This window comes from Plecotus auritus (assembly GCF_963455305.1).
Source record: "Plecotus auritus genome assembly, chromosome: 3".
NCBI classification, from domain to species: Eukaryota; Metazoa; Chordata; class Mammalia; order Chiroptera; family Vespertilionidae; genus Plecotus; species Plecotus auritus.
In genome coordinates, this window is record NC_137772.1 from 96,658,137 (window position 1) to 96,680,214 (window position 22,078).

Sequence of the window (22,078 nt, forward strand, 5' to 3'; positions counted from 1 at the left end):
AGCTGTTGTTCTGAGGCTGATGCTTCACATGAAGCACAGTTGAGGTCACATCCTCCCTCTACTCTTGGACTCCTCTCCACAAAGGGCCGGGCCAGGGTTTCCAACCATTGCAAAATATTTCTAATGAGATACTAAAAATCTGAAGCAAATAACCAAGGAGCTAAGTGAAGCAGTTTGCTTTTACCTATGGCATTTTGAAATTTACCATGAGGTTGTTTTTTTCTTCTTAATTGTATCGGCACCAAAGAAATGGGAGCAGTGCCCCTAAAGAGGCAATTCATCAGAGTGAATCTCTTGGAGGGACTGCAATTATATTGTCTGCCTGCTCTCTATGCTAGTGACAGCGTGTGCTTAGCGAGCTGTTCCCTGGTGAGCAGGTCCTGTGTTCCTCATTCTCTGGATTTGCAGCTGCATTGCAGGGGCAGCTCAAAATAACCCAGATCCAGGCCAGGCTGCACCCAGACATGGAAGGTGAGTTACAGAGCCTACAGGTCAGGCTACAGAAACTGAGAGAGCACCATCCTGGGTCTGCAGCCATAATGTGCATGTCCTGTGATGAACAAGAGCCTTTCTCCAGAGGGTTGGACGGCTAGGAAACACAGCCTGCCCCCAGCTGTTGGCACTTTCTCCTGAAAAATGTATCCATAGGACAAATGTCTGAGTCTCGGAAAGACATATTGCTACACACTCTGAAGACAAATACTCCACTGCTGTAAAAAGGAAGGAACTCCTACCATTTGCAACAACATGGACGGAGCTGGAGAGCATTATGCTAAGTGAAATAAGGCAATCAGAGAAAGATAAATATCACATGATCTCACTCATTTGTGGAATATAATGAACAACATAAACTGATGAACAAACAGATCCAGAGACAGAGAAACATCGATCAGATGCTCAAATCTCAGAGGGAAGGTAGGGGAGGGTGGGGGTAAGGGGGAGAGATCAACCAAAGGACTTGTATGCATGCATTTAAGCCTAACCAATGGACACAGACCCCAGGGGGGTGAGGGCATGAACGGGGTGGGGGCAGGGAAGGAATGGGGGGATAAGGACACATATGTAACACCTTAATAAAAAAAAAAAAAAAGACAAATAAAATCACCACCGTGTGTTGTCATCAGGTGGGCCTGTGGTGCCTAAGCAGCAGGCCGAGGATTTGAGGTGCATTTGGGAAGAGAATGCCAGAGGCTGTCAGCCTGCAGCACAGCTGCAAACACACCAACAGAGTCAGACAGGCATTGCTGACATCTTCCAGGGAACAACACACTGCTGTCAAGCCCTCAGCCTCTGCTCAGCACTCTGTAGTGTTGGAGATGTTTCCAGACGCCCTTGTAATGCAGTCTCTTCTTAACACACAACAGGGAGAAGAAAGCCCGGGATACAGACTGTAAGAAGTATGCACTTAATTGCCAAGGCCAGCTTAGCCTAGGGACAACATGGTGGCTATGAGCCAACACACAGTAGTATCATGTAACTTGTCATAATAACTCATTTATTCTCCATAAAACCCCATGAGTTGGGTCACATTAAGCCCACTTATGGAAAAGGGAACTGTCCTCAGTGAGGTTAAGGAACTCTCCCAAAGGTAAAGAAAGCTAGGCAAGTAGAGGTCAGCCACTTCCTATTTGTCACAGTGGAAACTCCAGTGTTCATCTACTCACCTTGCATCTCTTAAAGCTGCATCTAGGGCCAATCCCAAGGCGGGGAGGACCCAGAGGGAGAAGAGGTGTGGGCAACTCCATGGAGGGTAGAGGCTGAAGGCAATGCTCTTCTTAAAGTCATAGGGCTGAGTCCCCACTTTGCCTACCTGTCACCAGGTAAGTAGAGCTGGAGATGTGAGTTCAACCACTGACCCTGCCACCTCTGGCAAGTCACATGACCTTCCTGAACAGCAATGTTCTTGTCCACAAGATGGAAACATGCCCCCTTATACAGAAAATACTTGGCCCTTGGGAAGAACTCTATAAAAGTGTCAGAGGGAAGCTGGTAGTGAAACACGGTGTTCAAAACACTTCTTTAGGCCAAATATGTCTCAGGCTGGAGTGAGGGAAAGGGAATTGTGAGTGAGGAAACCAGGTGAGCTCTACCCTATTCAGGGGAAGTAATTATAGTGACCTAATCATACTGCATGAGAGCTAGCCATTATGAGCAGTTGCACATTAGCTCAGAGACCCTGGCCTCTCGGGGTGCAGCCCACAGAATAGCAGAGTTGTGCCATCTGGGCCTCAGCCTACATTCATTGAATCAAAATTTGCACTTTAACAAGAGCCCCAGGTGAACGGGTGCATGTTAGAGTCTGAGATGCAACGTGAGGTAAGCAAGCACTCAGACTCTGGATTCGAATGCTGGTTGGGCCACTTAGTGGCTGTGACTTCAGTTTGTGACTTCACTGCTCTTTTAGGGATAGATCCAGGTTTTATGGCGCCTAAAGCTTATATGGTCGAGTGCATCCTGTGTAAGAAAAAAGACTATAAAATTAAAAATAAAAATTAGGTATGAAAGTGATGGTTTCAAATGCAAATAATTTCACAACAAATACCACTAATACCAAGAATCCAGAAAAACAACTTAATGTTTTTATTAATTAATACACTTGTCTAATTCTTTTATCCTATACTAGAGGCCTGGTGCACGAATTCATGCACAGGTGGGGTCTGATCAGGCCATAGGAGGTTGGCTGTGGGAACGCACTGACCACCAGGGGGCAGCTCCTGCGTTGAGTGTCTGCCCCCTAGTGGTCAGTGCGCGTCATAGCCACCAGTCAACCAGTGGTTCAGTTGTTCAGTCACTTAGGCTTTTATATATATAGATGTGGGGGTCTCTGATTGCTTCTTCATCTGATAATTTTGTAAAAGACAATTCAATCCTTTCTCTAGCGTGCTTGCTTGATGGAAATGTTTTCATTATTGACAGTTGGACTGCATGAAGATGCAACTTCACACAGTTATACTCACCATATGTAGTACTATTATTGATTCATGCCCTAAAAACATAGCAACTGCAATTAATTATATTTCATACAATTGCCATCAAGAAAGAAAACAATGTGTGATGTGCTTGATCATGTATATGATCATGTCTATTCCTAACAGGAGAGATCTTCTGTCAATGAGAATCAATTCCTCTGCTAGCAATGTTGCATGTCTGATAGCTGGGAAAATTCTTCACAGAGGAGCTTCAAGCCCCATATGTTTCAGATCTGCATCTCCTCCACTGTCCACGTACCTCCACACACACTCAAAGACAAGCTGACATGACCATGACACTGGGCAAGTCGTAACACTGGCAGTAGAGTAGTCCTGGAAGCCGTTCCTACGTTGAACCTTACTCATAAGTGACTGCAAATCACATAAACGCATTTCACTCCATCCAAACTCAATGTCTGCCCAACTCAGAGTTTCCTTTCCCAGAAATGCACTGTGGTCATCCAGTGTCACTTGATACAGGGAATGTGTGCTGCCGGGGGTGTCACACGGAAGAAAAAACTCCAGCCCTAATCAATTGCAAGTAGAATAACTAATTTTGCAAAACTAACAAAACATATGCCCATGAGAATGTGATGCTGGGCCTTGTCCAGGGTCTGGCAAGGGCCTGTCCACAAGGAGAGCCTTAAAGTGGAAGCTTCATGGCTCACAGAGAGCTGCCTCTGTACATGTGAAATGGCAACGACAGCGGTATGTTCCATGTGCGGTCGTGTGGGAATTAAGGATAATAGGCATATAAAGGCTTTATACATAAATGTCATGGTGCCTGGCATATAGTAAAGGCTCGGTTAGTGGTTGTTGTTATAAATGAGTGTGGGAAGGAGAGGGAAAAAACTCCAAACCCAACTAGGCCCTCAGTCCCTCCTCATGCAGAGATGAGAGCCCTGCCTCCCAAGCCAGGAGGCTCGAGTTGTCATTTTCAGGTGAATTTCCTCCCAAATGTGGAATGTAGCCTATATGCATCCATTTGGGTTAGAGTTCCAAGTGGGTGTTTGCTTTTTTGCATGCTTCCAAAAGAAGCATCCTCTCGGGTTCTGCGAATGATCTCCGAGTTAATGAATAAACATCAGGGGCTTCCTATTCTGCTGGTTTGGAAACCACACCTTCCTCAGCCTGTGAGCCCAGATGAATCCGTTTTGTTGTCTTCCCTGCCCTCAGTCACTCTTGCCCACGACTGCCACACACAACCGTCTGAAGATGCAGTTTGGACTTTCCTCCCCACCTTTTAGTTTCTTTTAACAATGCTTCTCTTTCTCTTTCCCTTAGTTCCAAGGGAGGGCGGGCCGAGCCTTTGAGGGATCTTCATAATCCTGGAGTGGGGTTGGGGCCAGGTTGGCACCAGTTATTCTTCCCAGAACCCCCCACCTCTACCCTCTTGGAGACACTGTCAAGGAAAGGGGTGGGGAGGGGTAGGAGAAAGAGAACCACCCCCCACTGTCCCTGCTTCCCTCTGTCCTGTCTGAGTTACAGCTCTCCAAACAGTGCAGCCCCACTCCACTTAGTCAACCCATCCCCTTGTCCCCAGCAACTGGTCCACTCTCTCCTTCATATGCACCTCCTGGACCAAATGCCCTCTCCTGTGAGCAAATCCTCATAGTTCTCCCCTCTCTGAGAAGTGTTTTTAGAAGACCCAAGACGCCAAGATCCCTCCTCTGTTCTTGATGGTTATCATACTATAGGAGGATTCTGTGGGCACCCTAGGGGTGTGTGTGTGTGTGTGTGTGTGTGTGTGTGTGTGTGTGTGTGTATTGCATGTTTGTGGTGGAGAGGGGGGAAGAGTAAAGATGGGGACACAGTGAGTTGGGGAAGAGGGATGGAGTCACTTGTACTGAATGTCTAGTGCAGCCTTGGGCAAACTACAGCCCGCGGGCTGGATCCGGCTGTTCTATCTGGTTCTCTTGCTCTCCCCTCTGCTCCTTTACTTTGAATTTATATTAGTTCACACAAACACTCCATCCATGCTTTTGTTCCGGCCCTCCGGTCCAGTTTAAGAACCCATTGTGGCCCTCGAGTCAAAAAGTTTGCCCACCCCTGGTAGTGGATAAGGGAGCAATAATTGGCAGTGAAAGTGTGTGTACATTAAAACATTACCTAGATAAAGATAAAATTAAACACACACACACACACACACACACACACACACACACACACACACTACCTAGAAATGGGTGAAGCTTTAGATGGAAAATAAAGCCCCCATCCTGAGGTGTCCAGTGTGTTTCATCCATTACAAGAAGTCCCACTAGATCCAAATTTAAGTGCATCTCAAGTAAGAAGCTGACAGTGTAAGCTTCTTTTAGATTTCTAGAAGTAATTTCAAAATTTAGCTGGATTCTAGGGCCATGTGGATTTTAGTCTTAACTCTAATCATTAGACAGGAAGGAGAAAACAGAAATTTATAAAACACATATATCCCTCAAAAACAAGCAAACAGATACTCACTGCCCTGCTCCCTCCAGTGTACTATCAAGGTCAGGCTATTCTGTGACTAAATCCCCATGATGTCAGGGCCACACCTCTGTGCTGGGTTTATATTGAGCTCCCAAAGCTGAGTCTTCAGAAATAGCAGAGCAAGATGGTTCTATTTTAATCAAATGTAACTACATTCTTTAGGAAACCATATCTAAGATGGTTCTACTCTGAAGAGAAGGAAAAGACTTCAAATATGATTGGTGAAAATAATCAGATGCCTAAATATAATGTAGATAGGATGAATGACACAAGAGCCCACCTTCTAAACCAGACTAAAATGACACATTAAAAATAAATTGCTTTATTCACAGCTCTTATTCACTACCATCCTTTACACTCATTTTCCAAACTCCCACTCTGCACCAGCATCAGTCAAACAGTCATTATTTCCTGAGAAAAGCATCCCATTGCAACAATCCTGGAACTGCCCAGATTCACCTCACAGGAGAAACGTGACACCAGTGTCATTCTAATGATACTCCCTTTAATCTATCTACTAGAGGCACAGTGCACGAAATTTGTGCACAGGGGGGTGTCCCTCAGTCCAGCTTGCACCCTCTCCAATCTGGGACCCCTCGAGGGATGTCCAACTGCCCGTTTAAGCTCGATCCCACCAGTGGGATCAGGCCTAAACGGGCAGTCGAACATCCCTCTCACAATCCAGGACTCCTGGCTCCCAACTGCTCGCCTGCCTGCATTCCTGATTGCCCCTAACCGCTTCTGCCTGCCAGCCTGATCACCCCCTAACCACTCCCCTGCCAAGCTGATTGATGTCTCACTGCTCCCCTGCCAGCCTATTTGCCCCTAACTGCCCTCCCCTGCAGGCCTGGTCACCCCTAACTGCCCTCCCCTGCAGGCCTGGTCCCCCCCAAATGCTCTCCCCTGCAGGCCTGGGTCCCCCCCAACTGCCCTTCCCTGCAGGCCCAGTCACCCCCAATTTCCCTCCTCTGCCAGCCTGGTCACCCCTAACAGCCCTCCCATGCAGGCTTGATCGCCCCCAACTGCACTTCTCTTGTAGGCCTGGTCCCTCCAAACTGCCCTCCCCTGCTGACCTGATCACCCACAACTTCCCTCCCTTGCAGGCCTGGTCCCTCCCACCTGCCCTCCCCTGCTGGCCATCTTGTGGTGGCCATCTTGTGTCCACATGGGGGCAGGATCTTTGACCACATGGGGGCAGCCATCTTGTGTGTTGGAGTGATGGTCAATCTGCATATTACTCTTTTATTAGATAGGATAGAGGCCTGGTGCACGGGTGGGGGCCAGCTGGTTTGCCCTGAAGGGTGTCCTGGATCAGGGTGGGGGTTTCCTTGGGGCGTGGGGCGGCCTGGGTGAAGGGCCTGTGGTGGTTTGCAGGCCGGCCATGCCCCCTGGCGACCCAAGTGGAGGCCCTGGTATCTGGGGTTTATTTATCTTCTACAATTGAAACTTTGTAGCCTGGAGCGGAGTCAAGCCTTCTGCTCGCTCTGTGGTGGCAGCCATTTCTGTTGGGATTTATGTATCTTCTATAATTGAAACTTTGTAGCCTGGGCAGGTGGAAAGCTTGGCTTCCTCCATTGCCGGGAAAACCCAAGCCTCCCTCCTGCTCTCTGTGGCCACAGCCATCTTGGTTGGGTTTATTTGCATATTCGCTCCTGATTGGCTGGCGGGCGTGGCTTGTGGGTGTAGTGGAGGTACAGTCAATTTGCATATTACTCTTTTATTAGATAAGATAATCGAAACTTTGTAGCCTTGAGTGGAGGCCTGGGCCCGCCAGGTGTGTGGAAAGCTTGGCTTCCTCCATTGCCTGGGAAACCCAAGTCTCCTGCTCTCTCCATGGCCACAGCCACCTTGGTTGGGGTTAATTTGCATGCTCGCTCCTGATTGGCTGGTGGGCACGGCTTATGGGTGTGATGGAGTGATGGTTAATTTGCATATTACTCTTTTATTAGATAGGATCTATCATCTATCTATCTATTATCCTCATCTGAGGATATTCTTCCATTTATCATTTAGAGAGAGTGAAGAAAGAGGGAAAGACAGAGAGGAACACTGATGTGAGAGAAACACATCAATTGGTTGCCTCCTGCATGCACCCCAACCAGGGCCGGCGCTGGGGAGAAGCCTGCAACCGAGGTACATGCCCTTGACCAAAATCGAACCTGGGACCCTTCATTCCACAGGCTGATGCTCTATCCACTGAGCCAAACCAGCTAGGGTGGATACTCCCTTTTAGAAGTGGCTCCAGTGCACGGGCACTAGGCTAGGCATTCATGCCCCTAATTCCATTTGGCCTTCGCAAGCCAGTGAAGGGGAGTTCACTCCTGCCCAGATTCAGAAGCTCAGAAAGGCAATGACACTTCTCAGGGGGGTACAGCCCAGTTTACCCATCTCTAAGGTGGGGAGGTTTTTTTTGTTGTTTTGTTTTGTTTTTCTCTTTTATTCATGCTTTTATTTATGTTTACTATTAATTTTATTTCATTATCTACTAATTATAGGCAGTATACATAGTTTTAGACATACAATACATATATACAATGTATTCAACACACATCTATATCTTAAAAAGGTGGGGAGTTTTTAACCTCTCCACACTGCATGGCTCTGGCTGGACGTCCTTTCGGGAACTCAGGGCAGGCTGCAGTGGAGCTCAGACTCTGGGACCCACGCCCGGGAAACAAGAGAACTGGAGTCCAGCCTGGTACACAGCAAGTGGGCAAAGGCCGCTCCTTTCTAAGCCACGTGCACAGTCTGTGAAGTCTTAGAAGACGACCCATAAGCAGGCACTTTCTCCAGCCCAGCCAAGGAATGCACAAAGACTGTTTCCACCTGCTCCGAATGGGAACGCTGTGAGTTTGTGTTGCCCATCCACCCCCTGCACCACTCCCCCCTCTCCCCCCACACACACACCGCCTGGAATACAGCCACCATCACTCCCAGTAGCAGCAGCAGCAGCAGGATGTGCTTCCCGCCCCTCCCCCCATGGCCCCATTGTATCCTCACCACAACCCTGGGCGGTGTAAATGATTAATTATTCCCATTTTGTACAGATGACAAAGTGGAGGTCTCAGGTCACACTTATCTTTTAAACTTGTGGAGGTTGCCTGAAACCATTGCCACCTTGCACTTGCACAGAGGTTTCCTACGGACTGCCCCTTCCGTCCTTGTACCTCAGGACAGTGAAGAAGGCAATGTTCCTTACTGGACAGAGAAAATAAGAGGTCTGGCCAGGTAACCCCAGGCCTGGCACCAGCCCGGTAATGGACACTCTGGGCCAGGATCCTGCCCAGGGATTGGTGTGGAGGCCTGTAAGCCCAAGCAAACATGGGAGCCTTAGAACTTGGAGCTTTGGAGCCACTGAAAGCCACCATGAGCTCTTCAAAACCTTTTTTGTTTAGTATTCAAGCTTTAAAAAAAAAAAAATTGAAACTTGCTGGAATATGAAGCTCAGATGTAGTTTATAAAAGGAAATTGTCAATGTTGAGTAATCCCAACAACATGTCTGCTTGGCTAAATGCAAACTAGAGGGTCTGAACCCTGGACCACATGTACACGAAGAAGTACATCGCAGCCATAGGCACCCCAGCACAGGGCTGACTCCAGCCCCCGTATTTCCATCATGATGATGTCTACTTGGATTTCCAGATGCATCGAAATGATCAAGAGAATGTGGGCTCTGGCTGCCGACTGCGAGGTTGTTTTAGTCAGAGAGACACCTGGTGGCTCTCGAGATAAACTATATTGTCCTGACACAGGACAGGACTCTTGTCCCAAGCACAGCACTGAGAGGTGCGAGGAAGCCCAGCCTCCTCTGCTAATGTGAGCAGCAGTGTCTCCTTTGCAGGGAAGGAGGAAGCCCCACGGACACAATGCAAAGGAGCTCTGTGGCCAGTCAAGTGGGCTTTCATACCCGCCTGGCTCTAGGTCCTGGACAGGTCCCTTTGTTATAGGCACCCCCTGAGTCAGTGGGAGAGGGCTGTCCCCAACCTCAATCTTTGTCTTCTCGTATAAATGAATTTATATCAAGAGACCTTCATTGCACTGTGAAAAGCCAATTTTATTAAAGCAATTAAAGCATGCACCTTTATTGAAAAAGCAAAGGAAGCAAACCTATACATCTGGCTTATGAAGCACAGACGGGCTCTTGGCTAATCTGAAGAGCAAGTTGGGTGGGGGTCTGAGGCATTATGTACCCTCCTGTCTGTAGCTTTCAAAATTCCTCTGCTGAATATTTGGTGCAGATTAATTCTCAAGGTCCCTTTTCACTTTGTTGTGACCGTTCCAGAATTCATGAGAAGCACCTAGAAGCTTTATCTTGTCAAGCCTCGAGACTACTGGCTTTTCTACTTAGGGAGTAAAAAGCTGCCCTTCTTTTTTCCCTTTCCCCTTCCTCACTCCTTTTCTGCATTCTCTCTTTAGGGAGGCTTTTAACCATTTGTTCTCCAGTGTCCTGGCTGAGGAAGATAATGGCTTGTTATTTACAAGCTGGCTGTAAGTTACCCACAATGTTTGGTCTTGTTTTAACTTTCCTGTCTCAGCTTCCCTATTCCACTTGCCCTGGAATTTTCCTAGCTCCTTACTGCCCTGTAACACCTTGACTCCCATCAGCTGGGTTCTCCCAGCTGTGGAAATAGGACAGTGAGGCACACAGCTCTTCATGCCATTGCGGGGACCAGCTCAGCAAATGTGGAACCCACTACAGCACCTCTCAAATGGCTGCATTTTGGTCAGGGAGCTCGGTCCCCTGTGGGCAGGCAGGCTTTGTTCCTAGTGTCCCAGTGCAATCCATCCTCAAAAGGTACCCCTCCATGAAATCATCTTCATGGGTTTTCTCGTGGGGGCAGGGTGTGGGGCTATTATAACAGCCTTTCTCCCCTTTATATAGTTCTTACATATTTTTGCTATAAGCAGTTATTTTTATATTAAGAAAAAATAACTATTTCCTTTTCAGAGGAAAAAATGTTAAACTTCCATCAATTCTCATTTTCATCTTAGCCCTTGGATGCTTTTACATCTATATTCATCTTTTTTAACAGAACAAAGGAGACACTGGGATTTTGCAGCATTATTAACATTCTCATAGTCTTGGGTTTCAACTGTTGTCACTGTCTTCACACAAAGGTAAACAGCAGACAAGTAGACATCTATCTCCCTTTAGAATGAACCCAAACAATGGTGTTTTTTTCTCTGCCCAAGTTGAGTCTGAAAGTTGAGGAAAGTAGTGATTTCATTTCTACCAGCTCCACAGTACCTTCCAATACTCAATCAGCTTTCCCACCAGCCAAGGTAATCAGGAAGGGGAACAGAGTCAACACGAATGGTTGCTGAAAGCATTTCTTTTGTATATGCATCCCTGCCTTCTTTTTTAAGCAATTGCTGCAGTTAAGAAAGGTTCTATACAAAAAAAATCTCAAGGAGAATTTTATATGCATTATGGAATTTACTGAAATATTGGCATGAATTTTTTTAAAGCAAAAAAAAAAAAAGTCCTGTAATTCAAATAACCTTTTTCTAATTAACCTCTATGATTGGCTGATTTTGCTATGCTGGATTTTCTTAAAATAAAGGTCATTTATTTATTTATTATTCCTTAGTAAACTAGCAGAAAAATTGGGGGACCTATTTTTTTTTTGACATGTCAATTTCCAGTCGTCATTTGAAAAAAATACTAGAATTATTACACCCACTTATTTAAAAGGTGATCTCAGCATAATTTCTCACTAAGGTTTTAAAGACCAAAATTGTATCAGGAATTGACAGATGCTATGATTTATTCTGCTACATGTGTAATCCTAGCAAGGAAATCTGCTCAAGTTTTAGAAAGCATCTATTTTCTAAGGAAATCTAATCTCTTCCTAAGGTGGGATCAATCCCACAGTCCTTTGTAGACAATGACCCTCAACTAGAAAAGTGCATCTATAGTGTAGTCTGGGCTGTCGGCCAGTGGGACTGACACCCTGACGTGGGTGACCCTTCAGAGTTCTCTCCACGCACCACTGAGGCAGGCAACGGGAGGGGCTCACACAATGCTGGCATGAGCCGATCACAGGGCTCTGGCCACCCTGGAGGCCTCCACTGTTAAAACCCCACCCCCCTGAAAAGGAACCCACAGCAGAGCCAGCCCCTCGAAGTTCTCACTGAAGACAGTGCTGCCCTGGGCCCACCATGCTCTTTACTCAGATAGGGCCAGCCAAAAGCAGATGTTTTTATGAACAAAATAGAAACTTTATTCTAATATAGCACGGAAAGTTTTTAAGTAGGAATTGTTCTTATCTGACAAAAAAAATTCTGACTCTTTAAACATCTAAAAGGTTATTTCTGTACAATTATATAAATATTTTTGAGTCTATATAAACATGATGTTTATGATCCTAAAAGCTTTTTGGGGAATCAATACAATTAGAGTCTTTAGAAAATAATTAGCCTAGTTAGGAAATAAGAAACACTCCCCAAACACAGCAGAAAAATAAAGACAATTGGTGACACATGGCAGGAAGGGGCTGAGAGGAAAAGGAAGATTGAAAATAAAAACACCACAAAACTCTGCACTTGGATTTCAGAGGATAAAACCCAGCAAAAACTAAATTATATGTAAAAATAAAAATGAACCATCCATGGGAGGGGAGATGATCTTATGATCAAATCCCATTACAAGATGATACAATGAATACATCATCGGGCAAATTTGGTCTTCCAGGAACAAGGGTCTTTTCTTGTTTATTCTTATCAAGCAAAATATTCAAGGTGAAGCATAAATAAAAGATTTCAGAGCCAGCAGACTTGCATTCAGACCCCTGTTCCAGCATGTGTGCTGGCTGTGTGACCCTGAGCAGGTACTTAACCTCTCTGAGCCTATTCCCCTGCCTGTGAAAGGTGGACAATTAATATCTACTTTGGTGGTTTGTTGGGAGGATTAGAGGTTAACTTATAAAAAGTGTTTACATTGCCTTGGAAAATAACTGACCCTCAATAAATAAAATTATTTTGTGTGTGTGACAAGGGATTCACCTTAGAATTTAGCATAGGCTTTGCTCTGCTTATTCTAAGATTATGATTCTACTTGTCTATTCCCATGTGATCTGTCAGTCAACAGTAACTCCAAAGTCAAAAACTAGCCACAGTCCTGCCCCTCCAGGGTCAGGCAATCACAAAGAGCCACCGAAAGTTTCAAAGGACGTTTCCTTTGGGAAGTTGTGGCCACCCCTTTCCTAAAGCACCACCAACTCAGCATGCAGTAGAAGCTCATGGAGAAGAGCTGGGATGCCCTCTAGCTTGGGAATCTTCGTTTCTCAGAGTTGCACAAGCCAACATGAATTCTACATTTCTGACCATGAAGTAACAGTCACACAGCAGACCATGTAACCGAAGCTCCGGGAGCCACGAGGGAGGTTCCTGCCTGCACATGCCTCCCCCCACAGGTCTTCAAGGACCACAAGTGTCCCCGGGGCCCAAGCTCCTGGACCCCACAGGAAGCTGGACTTCTCAAGTCTCAGACTCTGAGACGCTCACTCCATCTGGGCAACAACGGTCAAGACTCCATGGAGAAGTGGCTCATAAGCAAGAACGAACTGGCAAGCTCTCTGGCTGGACATGTGAGTGAGCAGACTCAGGCGGCAGCACACATGGGCACGTGCACTTGGAGAAGCGCCTGAGAGCAGCAGCAGGGACCAGGAGGATGCCAGTCCTGCCCTGAGAGGCGAGGGTGCCACCGCCAGTGACAAGGACAGAAAAAGAAGAGGCTGTACCCGCAGAAACTAAAGACTGCACTTGAGGTAAACTGTGGTCTCAGATATACGATGCTCGCGGGCATTGTAAAAAAGAGGACAACACCGAGGTTTTTCATGAGTTCGAGGTTTTTCATGAGTTCTAGGAAAAGGCTCAGCTAAGTTTCTGGTCCTGTAAGATTTTCTTCATATCACATACAGTCATCCCAAATACTAAATAAAGCCGAGGTCTATGGGGGTTGGCTGTCCTCCCGATTCTAGAGTTGGCAAGGTTTTAACAAGCCCACGCTAGTAGCCTGGATAAGGCTTCACCCTGTGCTGTGGGATCCAGGCAGGGTGGTTCTGCCCAGGAGCCACGTCTGGATAATGCCATCTGCTGCAGGGAAGCATGATCTGAATGTCCAGGGCATGGAAGTGGCTGCGATGCTGCACCTGAGGCTAGAGCTGCTGATCAGCTAGGAGATGGGCCATGGGTCTGCACCAGCCTGGAGCTTTCAGATGAACTGCTCCTCGTCCCTGTCATTCAGGAGCAGAGACCATTTGTCCCCACTGTCATCAGCTGAGGCGCTGTGCCGAGACAGCTTGTCGGACTTCAGAGAGGACAGAGACACCTGGCTGATGTAGCTGACTTGGTCCCAGGGTGTGGCCCTGGGGGAGTCCCGGCGCCGGTCATCCATGCCAATGTGCACGCTGACTTGGGACGCGGTGAGGGACTTCATGCGGCCCTGGGCCTGGGCCTCGTACCTCTCCAGGTCGGGCTTCTTATAGCTGCAAAGTAAGATTCCAAGAGCATTTGAACCATTCTGGACATAGGCTTTTGAAAGCCTCTCATCCAAGTCTTTCAATAACACGCACTATCAAACTCCTAGGGTTCACCCAATTTAGAAACTTTGTATCCAAATGCTTGGCATGTAGGCTGTCATTAACTTCTTGTTAAATGAAAACATAAGTAAATAAACATCTATTTTGAAAAAGGAAAAATGTTAATACACAGGGATCCTGTGTCTACATACAGTCATGGGCCACATAATGATGTTTCGGTCAACAATGGACCGCATATATGACAGAGGTCCCATAAGGTTATAATGGAGCCGAAAACTTCCTGTCACTAGAGATGTCAGAGCCATTGTGACACTCATTACTCCTGTGTTTGTGGTGATGCTGGCATAAACAAACCCACTGCGCTGCCAGCCAGATAAAAGTACAGCACATACCATTATGTACAGAACATAACACTTGATGATGATGAACAATTATGTTAGTGGTTTGTATACTTACTATACTATATTTTTTATTATTTTAGAATGTATTCTTTCTACTTACTAAAAATCGGTTTGTGTAAAACACTATGCCATACTACACTGGCAGCAACCTCATACATCTGCTGCCCACTGCATCTCTTGATTCCATCATTTTCTCTTGTGATTGAATTATTCTTGTGTTGTTTTGTACTGTAACATGCTGTGCAGGCTTGTAACCTAGGAGCAATAGGTAATACCATAAAGCCTAGGTATGTAGTAGACTACACCTAATCTAGGTTTGTGCAAGTGCACTCTATGATGTTCCTTCGCAAAAGGATAAAATTGCCTAATGACACTTTGCTCAGCAGCCCTGAGCAAAATAACTAGAATAGCCCAGCACATGGTGATGGTTAAGTGGTGGATTACTTGATCGTGATGCCAATAAATCATTATATACTCAGGCTGTCCCTTAGGGCTTTGCCTTAGGTCAGTGGTTGTCAAACTGCGGCTCGCGAGCCACATGCGGCTCTTTGGCCCCTTGAGTGTGGCTCTTCCACAAAATACCACGTGCGGGTGTGCACGTACAGTGCGATTGAAACTTCGTGGCCCATGCGCAGAAGTCGGTTTTCGGCTCTCAAAAGAAATTTCAATCATTGTACTGTTGATATTTGGCTCTGTTGACTAATGAGTTTGCCGACCACTGCCTTAGGTGAATGAATCAGGAATCTAAGCATAGCACACACCCACTGCTGGCCCAGGAGGTGCACCAGCCAGCCGAAACCTGCCTTGCGCATGCAGTGCAAAGGGGCCTAGCAAGTATCGCCTCGCCTGCAGTGCACTCTCCTGCCCTGTGGGGACTCACCACTTGAGCTGCAGCGACGAGAAAACTACAGACACAGAGGAGGCTGCCATGGCTGCCGAGCCCATCCATGGCTGCAGCACGATGCCAAAGGGCATGAAGACACCTGCGTGGGTTGGGGGGAGAGACAACACTCACAGTGCAGCCCGGAGAGAGCAAGGAGAGGGTCCACCATGAAGTGCTCAGCATAGCTTGGAAGCCCGCTGCCAGTGAGCACATGCCTGCAGGCCTCTGAAGCAGGCTATCTCAGAGCTGGCCAGTGGGGGCGCTGTTGAGGGGATTGGGGTCTCCCACCCCCCTGCCCTTCCTGGGCCTGTCCATAGGCGCCATCACCAGTTTCAGGGGAAACTCCAGGAGAGCAGTGAATCTCAGGAACCAGAGGGGTAGCAGCAGGGCGGGGGAGCCAGCTGTCCTGAGGCACCGCGGGGACTGTGTGAGCACTCAGAGGGCACACTGCTAGTGACTACAGACCTGTCTGCATGGGTTGTCTTCCCTAAGGGCTCAAAACCGGTTTGGCTCAGTGGATAGAGCGTCGGCCTGCGGACTCAAGGGTCCCAGGTTCGATTCCGGTCAAGGGCATGTACCTTGGTTGCGGCCACATCCCCAGTGGGGGGCGTGCAGGAGGCAGCTGATCGATGTTTCTCTCTCATCGATGTTTCTAACTCTCTATCCCTCCTCTCCCTTCCGCTCTGTAAAAAAATCAATAAAATATATTAAAAAAAAAAAAATCAAAACACCTTTTTAAAGGGCAATGTGAGCCAGGACCCAGGACAGAGCCAGGAGACTCAGTCCATGTCTGGGCAAAGGTCTGTGACAGAGGCACAAACACAGGAGTGAATCAGCCCCTGGGCTGGCTCTGGAAGCAGAAGGTACAGTTGCCTGGCCTGGCCCACCACACCCAGTACGCTCAGGCAGACATGCTAACCATTATGTGAGTCACCTTTAACCACTCAGGCACAACAGGGGACTTGAAGTGGGAAAGTTGTGTTTACAAACTTTAGGTCTCAGCCCACATAGAAGCCTTTCCTTGCAGAAGAGCTTTTTCCTACTGGGTAACTCAGTACTGAACGGGGAAGAGAGGAGTTATAAGGCAGAAAAATCCATCTCTTTCTGTGAGACAGGGTAAATCTCGGGCAGGATGCATTTTTGAATTAAGGCTCTAAAACACCAATCATAGTCCCTAGCATGTAGCAGGGGCCCCATAACTGTTAACAATGCTAGTTTTTCAGACTGTATGTGTAATAAATGGTTCAGAAAACAGGGCCATAGTAAATAGATAGTCAAGCTCTTGGCAGCTTTTCAGAGAGAACCAGAGTGAATGAAGGTTGGGGTTCTCTCTGCAGTTTCTCATTTACTGTTAGAGAGTTAGCAAGCAGAGAACATAATAAAATCAACACTTTCTAAGATGCTTCTGGCTAGCCAGCCAGCGAGGTGGGCTGTGCACTAAGTCCGGCAGGAACCAGGCACACAGAGAGCTGGAGGCAAAAGTCACAAGCAGGGTGAGCCCTGTTACCTGCTGCGATGGGAATGCCAACCAGGTTATAGATCAACGCCAGCACCAGGTTGAGCCGTATCCTCCAGACAGTCCTTTTGGAGAGGTGAATGGCAGCGACCACATCGAGCAAGTCATTCTGAGGTAGAGGAGCATTTGGAGAGTCAGGAGCTGTGCCCACAGCCCTCACCCCTCCCACTGCCTGGACAACGGGGAAGAGACACAGCGTGCTCACTCTGATGAGAACAACGTCAGCCGCCTCAATGGCGACATCTGTGCCTGTCCCGATGGCGATGCCGACATCGGCCTGGGCTAAGGCCGGGGAGTCATTAATCCCGTCTCCCACCATGGCGACTTTCTTCCCTTCCTTCTGGAGCTCCTGGACCTTGGCCACCTTGTGAGAAGGCAGCACCTCTGCAAAGACTTTGTTGATGCCAACCTAAAAGGAAAGGAAAACAGCAGTAAAAAAATAAATATGTGACAATACCCGGTGTTGGCAAAGGATAGGAATAGTAGCAGAAACCCAGGTCATCCTGCCCAACCCCCACCCAGCCTTCAGGTCGTCAATGATGTCAGTCACCAAGCCCCACAGGTTCCAGATCACATGGCAAATTTACTCCCTGATCCCATCCCAAGGCCAGGCAGTGGTTTGGGGCCCTCACTGGTCTCCCGGCCCACATCTCGGCCTCCCCACTCTCTTCTCCATATGCTGTCCCAGTGTCTTTCCAAAACAAATTATTTGGTCATTTTCCTTTCCTGCGTAAAGTCCTCCAGTGGACCCCAGTTCCCTTAGGACAACATCTAAATTCCTTGGTCTGCCTCCTGAGGTCCCTTTAGACGGTCCCCTAGATCTCTGCTCATTTCCAGCTCCCTGCACCATTCAGCTCCATACACTCTCCAACTCCCGGCTACTTTGTACCCCGGATGGTGCTCATGCTGCCTGTTCTGCCCTGGAAGGTCAGCTTGGTTTCCCTCCTCCTGCCCCCTCTTCTTCACCAGACCGCTCCTGACTCAAGCTTCCTCTCCTCTGGGAAGACATTCCCAGCCCCTGCCAGGCTGGAGGGTAAGCTGGCGGCACCCACATGCCCTATGCACTCTTCTTTGGAAACACCAAGGACTCAATTTATAGTTGGTCACTGGTCCACCCTCCCCACAGGACTGGGAGCTCCTTAAGGGCAGGTACCCTCTTCACTCCGCTCTGTAGCCTGCTGTCGCATGGGCGGTGTTTAGCAAGTGCTTGCTGAATGAATGAACAAGTTTTAACCAGGAAAGGGAGTAACTCAAGTCCATTATTAGCAAAATGCCCAGTTAAGAGAGGTATGTTGCTTCCCTCATAAGGTGCAATTCATTTTCAAAAGCATACCACTGTACACACATTTTTGGGAGAAGGGGTATATATTCTTTTCAGGAATTTGCACTGGAGCCATCCCCGTGTGGTAGGCCAGGCAAGCATGCAGCAGCACTTTCTGCACGGCCCAAACTCAGAACCCAGGGCTGCAGGGAAACTGCCCGGGATCAGTCACTTATCTGGTGCAACAAGTGGGAAGAGTTGAGCTGGCAAAACATTCCTTCAACATAAAGACTACAAAGTTGTTTATGTCAGCCCTCAAGCCATGGGTTGTTGTTTTGTGTTCACTGCAAACACTGGGAAATGGAGAATGATGGAGTTGCTTTTCCAGGGCTGCAGCCAGTCCTGCACGAATCACAGCTCCCAGGCCCCGGGGTGGGACCTTTGCTGCTACAGCATGGTGGTGGTGGTGGTGGGGAGGGGGGGAGGTGCTGCATGGCTGAAAAGTACCATGCAGGGGGAAGCAGAAGCAAAGCTGAGTGCTGGATGCACTGGTGCTTAGTTTTTTCCCCTCAACTGCTTCTGTAAGCTTAATATCACTTTAGTTTGAAAAAGGGAAGAGGCACCTGCCCAGACCTGGGTGGCGATGGCTCTGGCTGTCTTGCGGTTGTCCCCCGTGATCAGCACCACGTCCACGCCCATGCTCTTCAGTGTGTGCACAGCCAGGGCGGCCTCCTGCTTGACGGCGTCTGCAATGGCGATCATCCCACAGAGCAGCCCTGAGGGAACACCACAGTGAGTGCTCGGGAGAGGGCCCCGGCGGCCCAAGAAGCAAGCACAGTGTCCTTAACATCACGGTACCGGCAAGAAGCCAGACACCCAATTATAGAACATAATATGGTTTGATCCTGTTTTGTAAAATTTACACATGACAGATGCATACACAGTCTGGAAGGACTATCAAAATGTCAACAGTGGCTCTCTGAGGGGTAGGCTAACGAGCAATTCCATTTTCTTCTTTATAGCTCTCAGAATTTTCCAAATTTTCTGCATGGCACATCCACTTGCAGAGTATCTAGCTCATAACTCAATATACCTTAGCTATTAAAACATGACAAATACAGAAAATACTACTTAGGAAGTGATGATTGTCCAAACAGCAAGAAAATCAATACTTCCTTTTTTTCCCTTATGATAAAAGCCACTTGAATAGAACTTTTTTTTTTTTTTTTTTGAGTGAACCTTTTAGATACTGAGGCAAGGAAGGCTTTTGAGGCCTGAGGTGTGGCGGGAGCACAGTGAGGGTGAGTGATGTATAAGGTAATGACTCCTTCAGTTGAGCCAATTCTGCTCTGTCGAGTGGAGGGGACTGTGGACTTACAAGGACTTAGGAGGCGGCCTCGAGATGGGAGGAGGAAAACAAAAAAGAGAATAGGAAAGAGAACTAAATTAGTTCTTATTTGCATATAGTTTTACTTCTGTTAGCAGAAACTAACATTAACAAAGTAACATTCTAATCTATCTGAGATGTAAAGCCCAAGATATAACTGGGTCCTCAGATACACTCCATCTTGAGAAGCGGAGGCAAGCTGCAGGGACCTCATATTTCAGGGCATGCTAGGGTTAAACTTCTTGGAAAGTGAACTGCTTTGTCTGCACTGATGAGGAGGAGGACTCCAAGCTGCCAGCTTGGACTGCAGCAAACAATAATGGTGAATACAGGATCCCAAGTACAAGGAGGCAGGTGCCAGGGCAGAGCTGGCTCTGCAGCAGAGAGGGAGAGCGAGTTGAAAATGACCTCGGGACTGGGGATGCCGTGAAAAGACATCAGCGTAATCTTTTACAAGATGAAACTAAAATTAGTAAAGGGAGATTTGTTTCTTTTTAAATAGGCAAGATCTCTTTTTGCCTGACATCACCAAAAGCTTCATGTCTGAGAGAGCAGGAGGAAGGCAGAGCGGAGTAATACCATCAATAGCCACCAAGATGGCCGTGTGGCCCTTCATCTCATGGTCTGTCATAGAGTCACTGACGTCGCTGGAAATGGCTAAGCCGTTGCGCCTCATCCATTCTCGGTTTCCAATTAGCACAGAGAAAGTCTGGGGAACTACATCTGTTCAAAAGAGTTTGTGGTTATTCCCAGTGTAACTACATTATGAGAAATTACTAAAAACTAGGGAACCCTTTTAAAGGCAAAATATCCATTTGACCATTCTGAGAAATTATCACCTAGTAAGTGCCTCTCAGAACACCATCCTTAAAGGACCAGGGGAAAAAGTATAATTAATGTGTAGAACATGTGGGTATGAATTAAAATGGAGCATTAAAAGGTCCATTTTCTATGTGTGAAAACGTTACAAGCATATCAAACATTATGTGATGTCCCTATTTGCCTTTAGAGGAATCTGCTGCTTCTTTTTCAGGGAGTTATTTCTCCAGCATCAAATCCAAGTGGTGCGTAGCGACATCATGCTTGGTACAGATGACCCAAGGTGAACCAGCAAGTAATCTGTCTACTTCTATGAAATGTTTTAAAGCTATACTTCCTAAAAGGCCAGTGAGTCTTTCTCCTGTCACCTTCCATGTGTGCCAGTAACTTAGGCGTCACTGCATGAACCAGTCCCTGGACACTAAATGAAATGTCATCCTAGGGCTTTAAGTTGCTAGAATATGGCTTCCAACAGTGAAATCTAAATCAAGATTTAATTACCAACATACTTAAGAGAAAGCATTAGACACATTTTTTTGGGGGGGAGGGGGTATGTTTTCACACTCTTACGCCGAAGGCTACTAAGCTACCCTTAGAATAAGAAAGCCATTATTCAAAAGCAGCTCTCACTCCAAACAGTGTCCCTTCTTCGTGTGGGCAGATCATTCCCATCAGCTTTCCCTGACTGCTGCCAGCTCTGTAAACACAAAACTTCCCATCAGAGTTCTACTAAGCGGGAGGTTTCCTATTTCGGAAGAACAAAGCAGAATTCCCAGCTGTCCACTTTGTAGCTCACAAGAAGCCAAGCTAACTTGGGATAAGAAAGTAGAGACTCAAAATTATGAGCAATACTCTATAGATTTACGTAATAGACTACTTTTGTCTGCCATTGGCATCAAGATTCAGAGGAATGAAATACAAGAGGAACCTGAGGCTTTCCTGGGGAGGGAGGCATGCAGTGCACCTGCCATGAGCCCCCTTTCTCCACAGCAGGGGGACCAGGTGGCATGGTGCTCTCTGTGTTTGGCATGCTGCCACCTGACCCAGCTGGACCCAACCCCTGACAGGCCGAGCACCAGAGAAAAGGCCAGGGATACCTCTTTCTGTGGGGACACTGCCAACCCCATTCGAGTGAGTGGCCCATTTGCTCAGGTGCTCGCTGTGGGCCAGGATGCCTTCCACGCTGCTGACTTTACAGCCAATTCCACAGCCTGGCACGGCCTGGAAGTCCATGCAGTATCCCAAGGCCTCAGTTCCAAGTTCCTGTGAAGGAAGGGAGCAGGAAGAAGAAACAGAAAACAGAGGGGGAGGGGAGAGGGAGCAGGGCAGAGATGGGGGTGAGGGTAGGAGAGACAGCAGCCCCAACCATGATTTAAGAGGGAAAGGAGGGATGGGAAGTAGAATTGCAGGAAAAGGTAGAGATAAACTATTAACTCAGCAATTCTTTTTCTCTGACACAGACATTATAATTATTGAATTGAACAAAATTAAATAGCCTAAACTCTCTCCTTACGTGGATGCCTCATGATATTGGACATGTTGCAGACTAGGAGAAAGGCTATTCACATCAAACATCTCAAATTAAGGATGGGGAGTTGTAAAGGTGCCAAAGAGAGGAAATATATTATTTTTAGGTCACACGTAATTTCATTAAAATAATGGAAAAGGCAAGTGGTAACAAAGCTATTTTGAGGCTATTAAGAGAGAACTGCCCATTTACAGACCCTGTGGAGAAGGGCGATGTGGCAGGAGAAAGAAGTGGGGCACTGTTTTTATTTGGATTAACAAAACAGCAAAGGAAGGATGGCTGAGGTGAGCAGAATTCTTCCT

The 22,078-nt window shown here is 47.2% G+C and overlaps 1 protein-coding gene across 3 annotated transcripts in view; it reads right to left on the reverse strand.

Annotated features, from left to right (window-relative positions):
* Positions 1-11,643: 11,643 nt before the first annotated feature.
* The window catches only part of ATP7B (ATPase copper transporting beta), a 97,996-nt gene continuing 87,561 nt past the window's right edge, over positions 11,644-22,078 (reverse strand). For 2 of the 3 annotated variants that reach the window (XM_080662339.1, XM_080662338.1), the window contains 7 exons: positions 21,346-21,511; positions 20,009-20,152; positions 18,676-18,818; positions 16,987-17,190; positions 16,773-16,890; positions 15,263-15,365; positions 11,644-13,927 (listed from right to left, as the gene is read on the reverse strand). In XM_080662339.1, coding sequence (XP_080518465.1) covers positions 13,654-13,927; positions 15,263-15,365; positions 16,773-16,890; positions 16,987-17,190; positions 18,676-18,818; positions 20,009-20,152; positions 21,346-21,511 — 1,152 coding nt within the window. In that variant the 3' untranslated portion in view covers positions 11,644-13,653. The remainder of the gene's footprint in view (positions 13,928-15,262; positions 15,366-16,772; positions 16,891-16,986; positions 17,191-18,675; positions 18,819-20,008; positions 20,153-21,345; positions 21,512-22,078) is intronic. The other variant, XM_080662340.1, reaches the window with a different exon arrangement.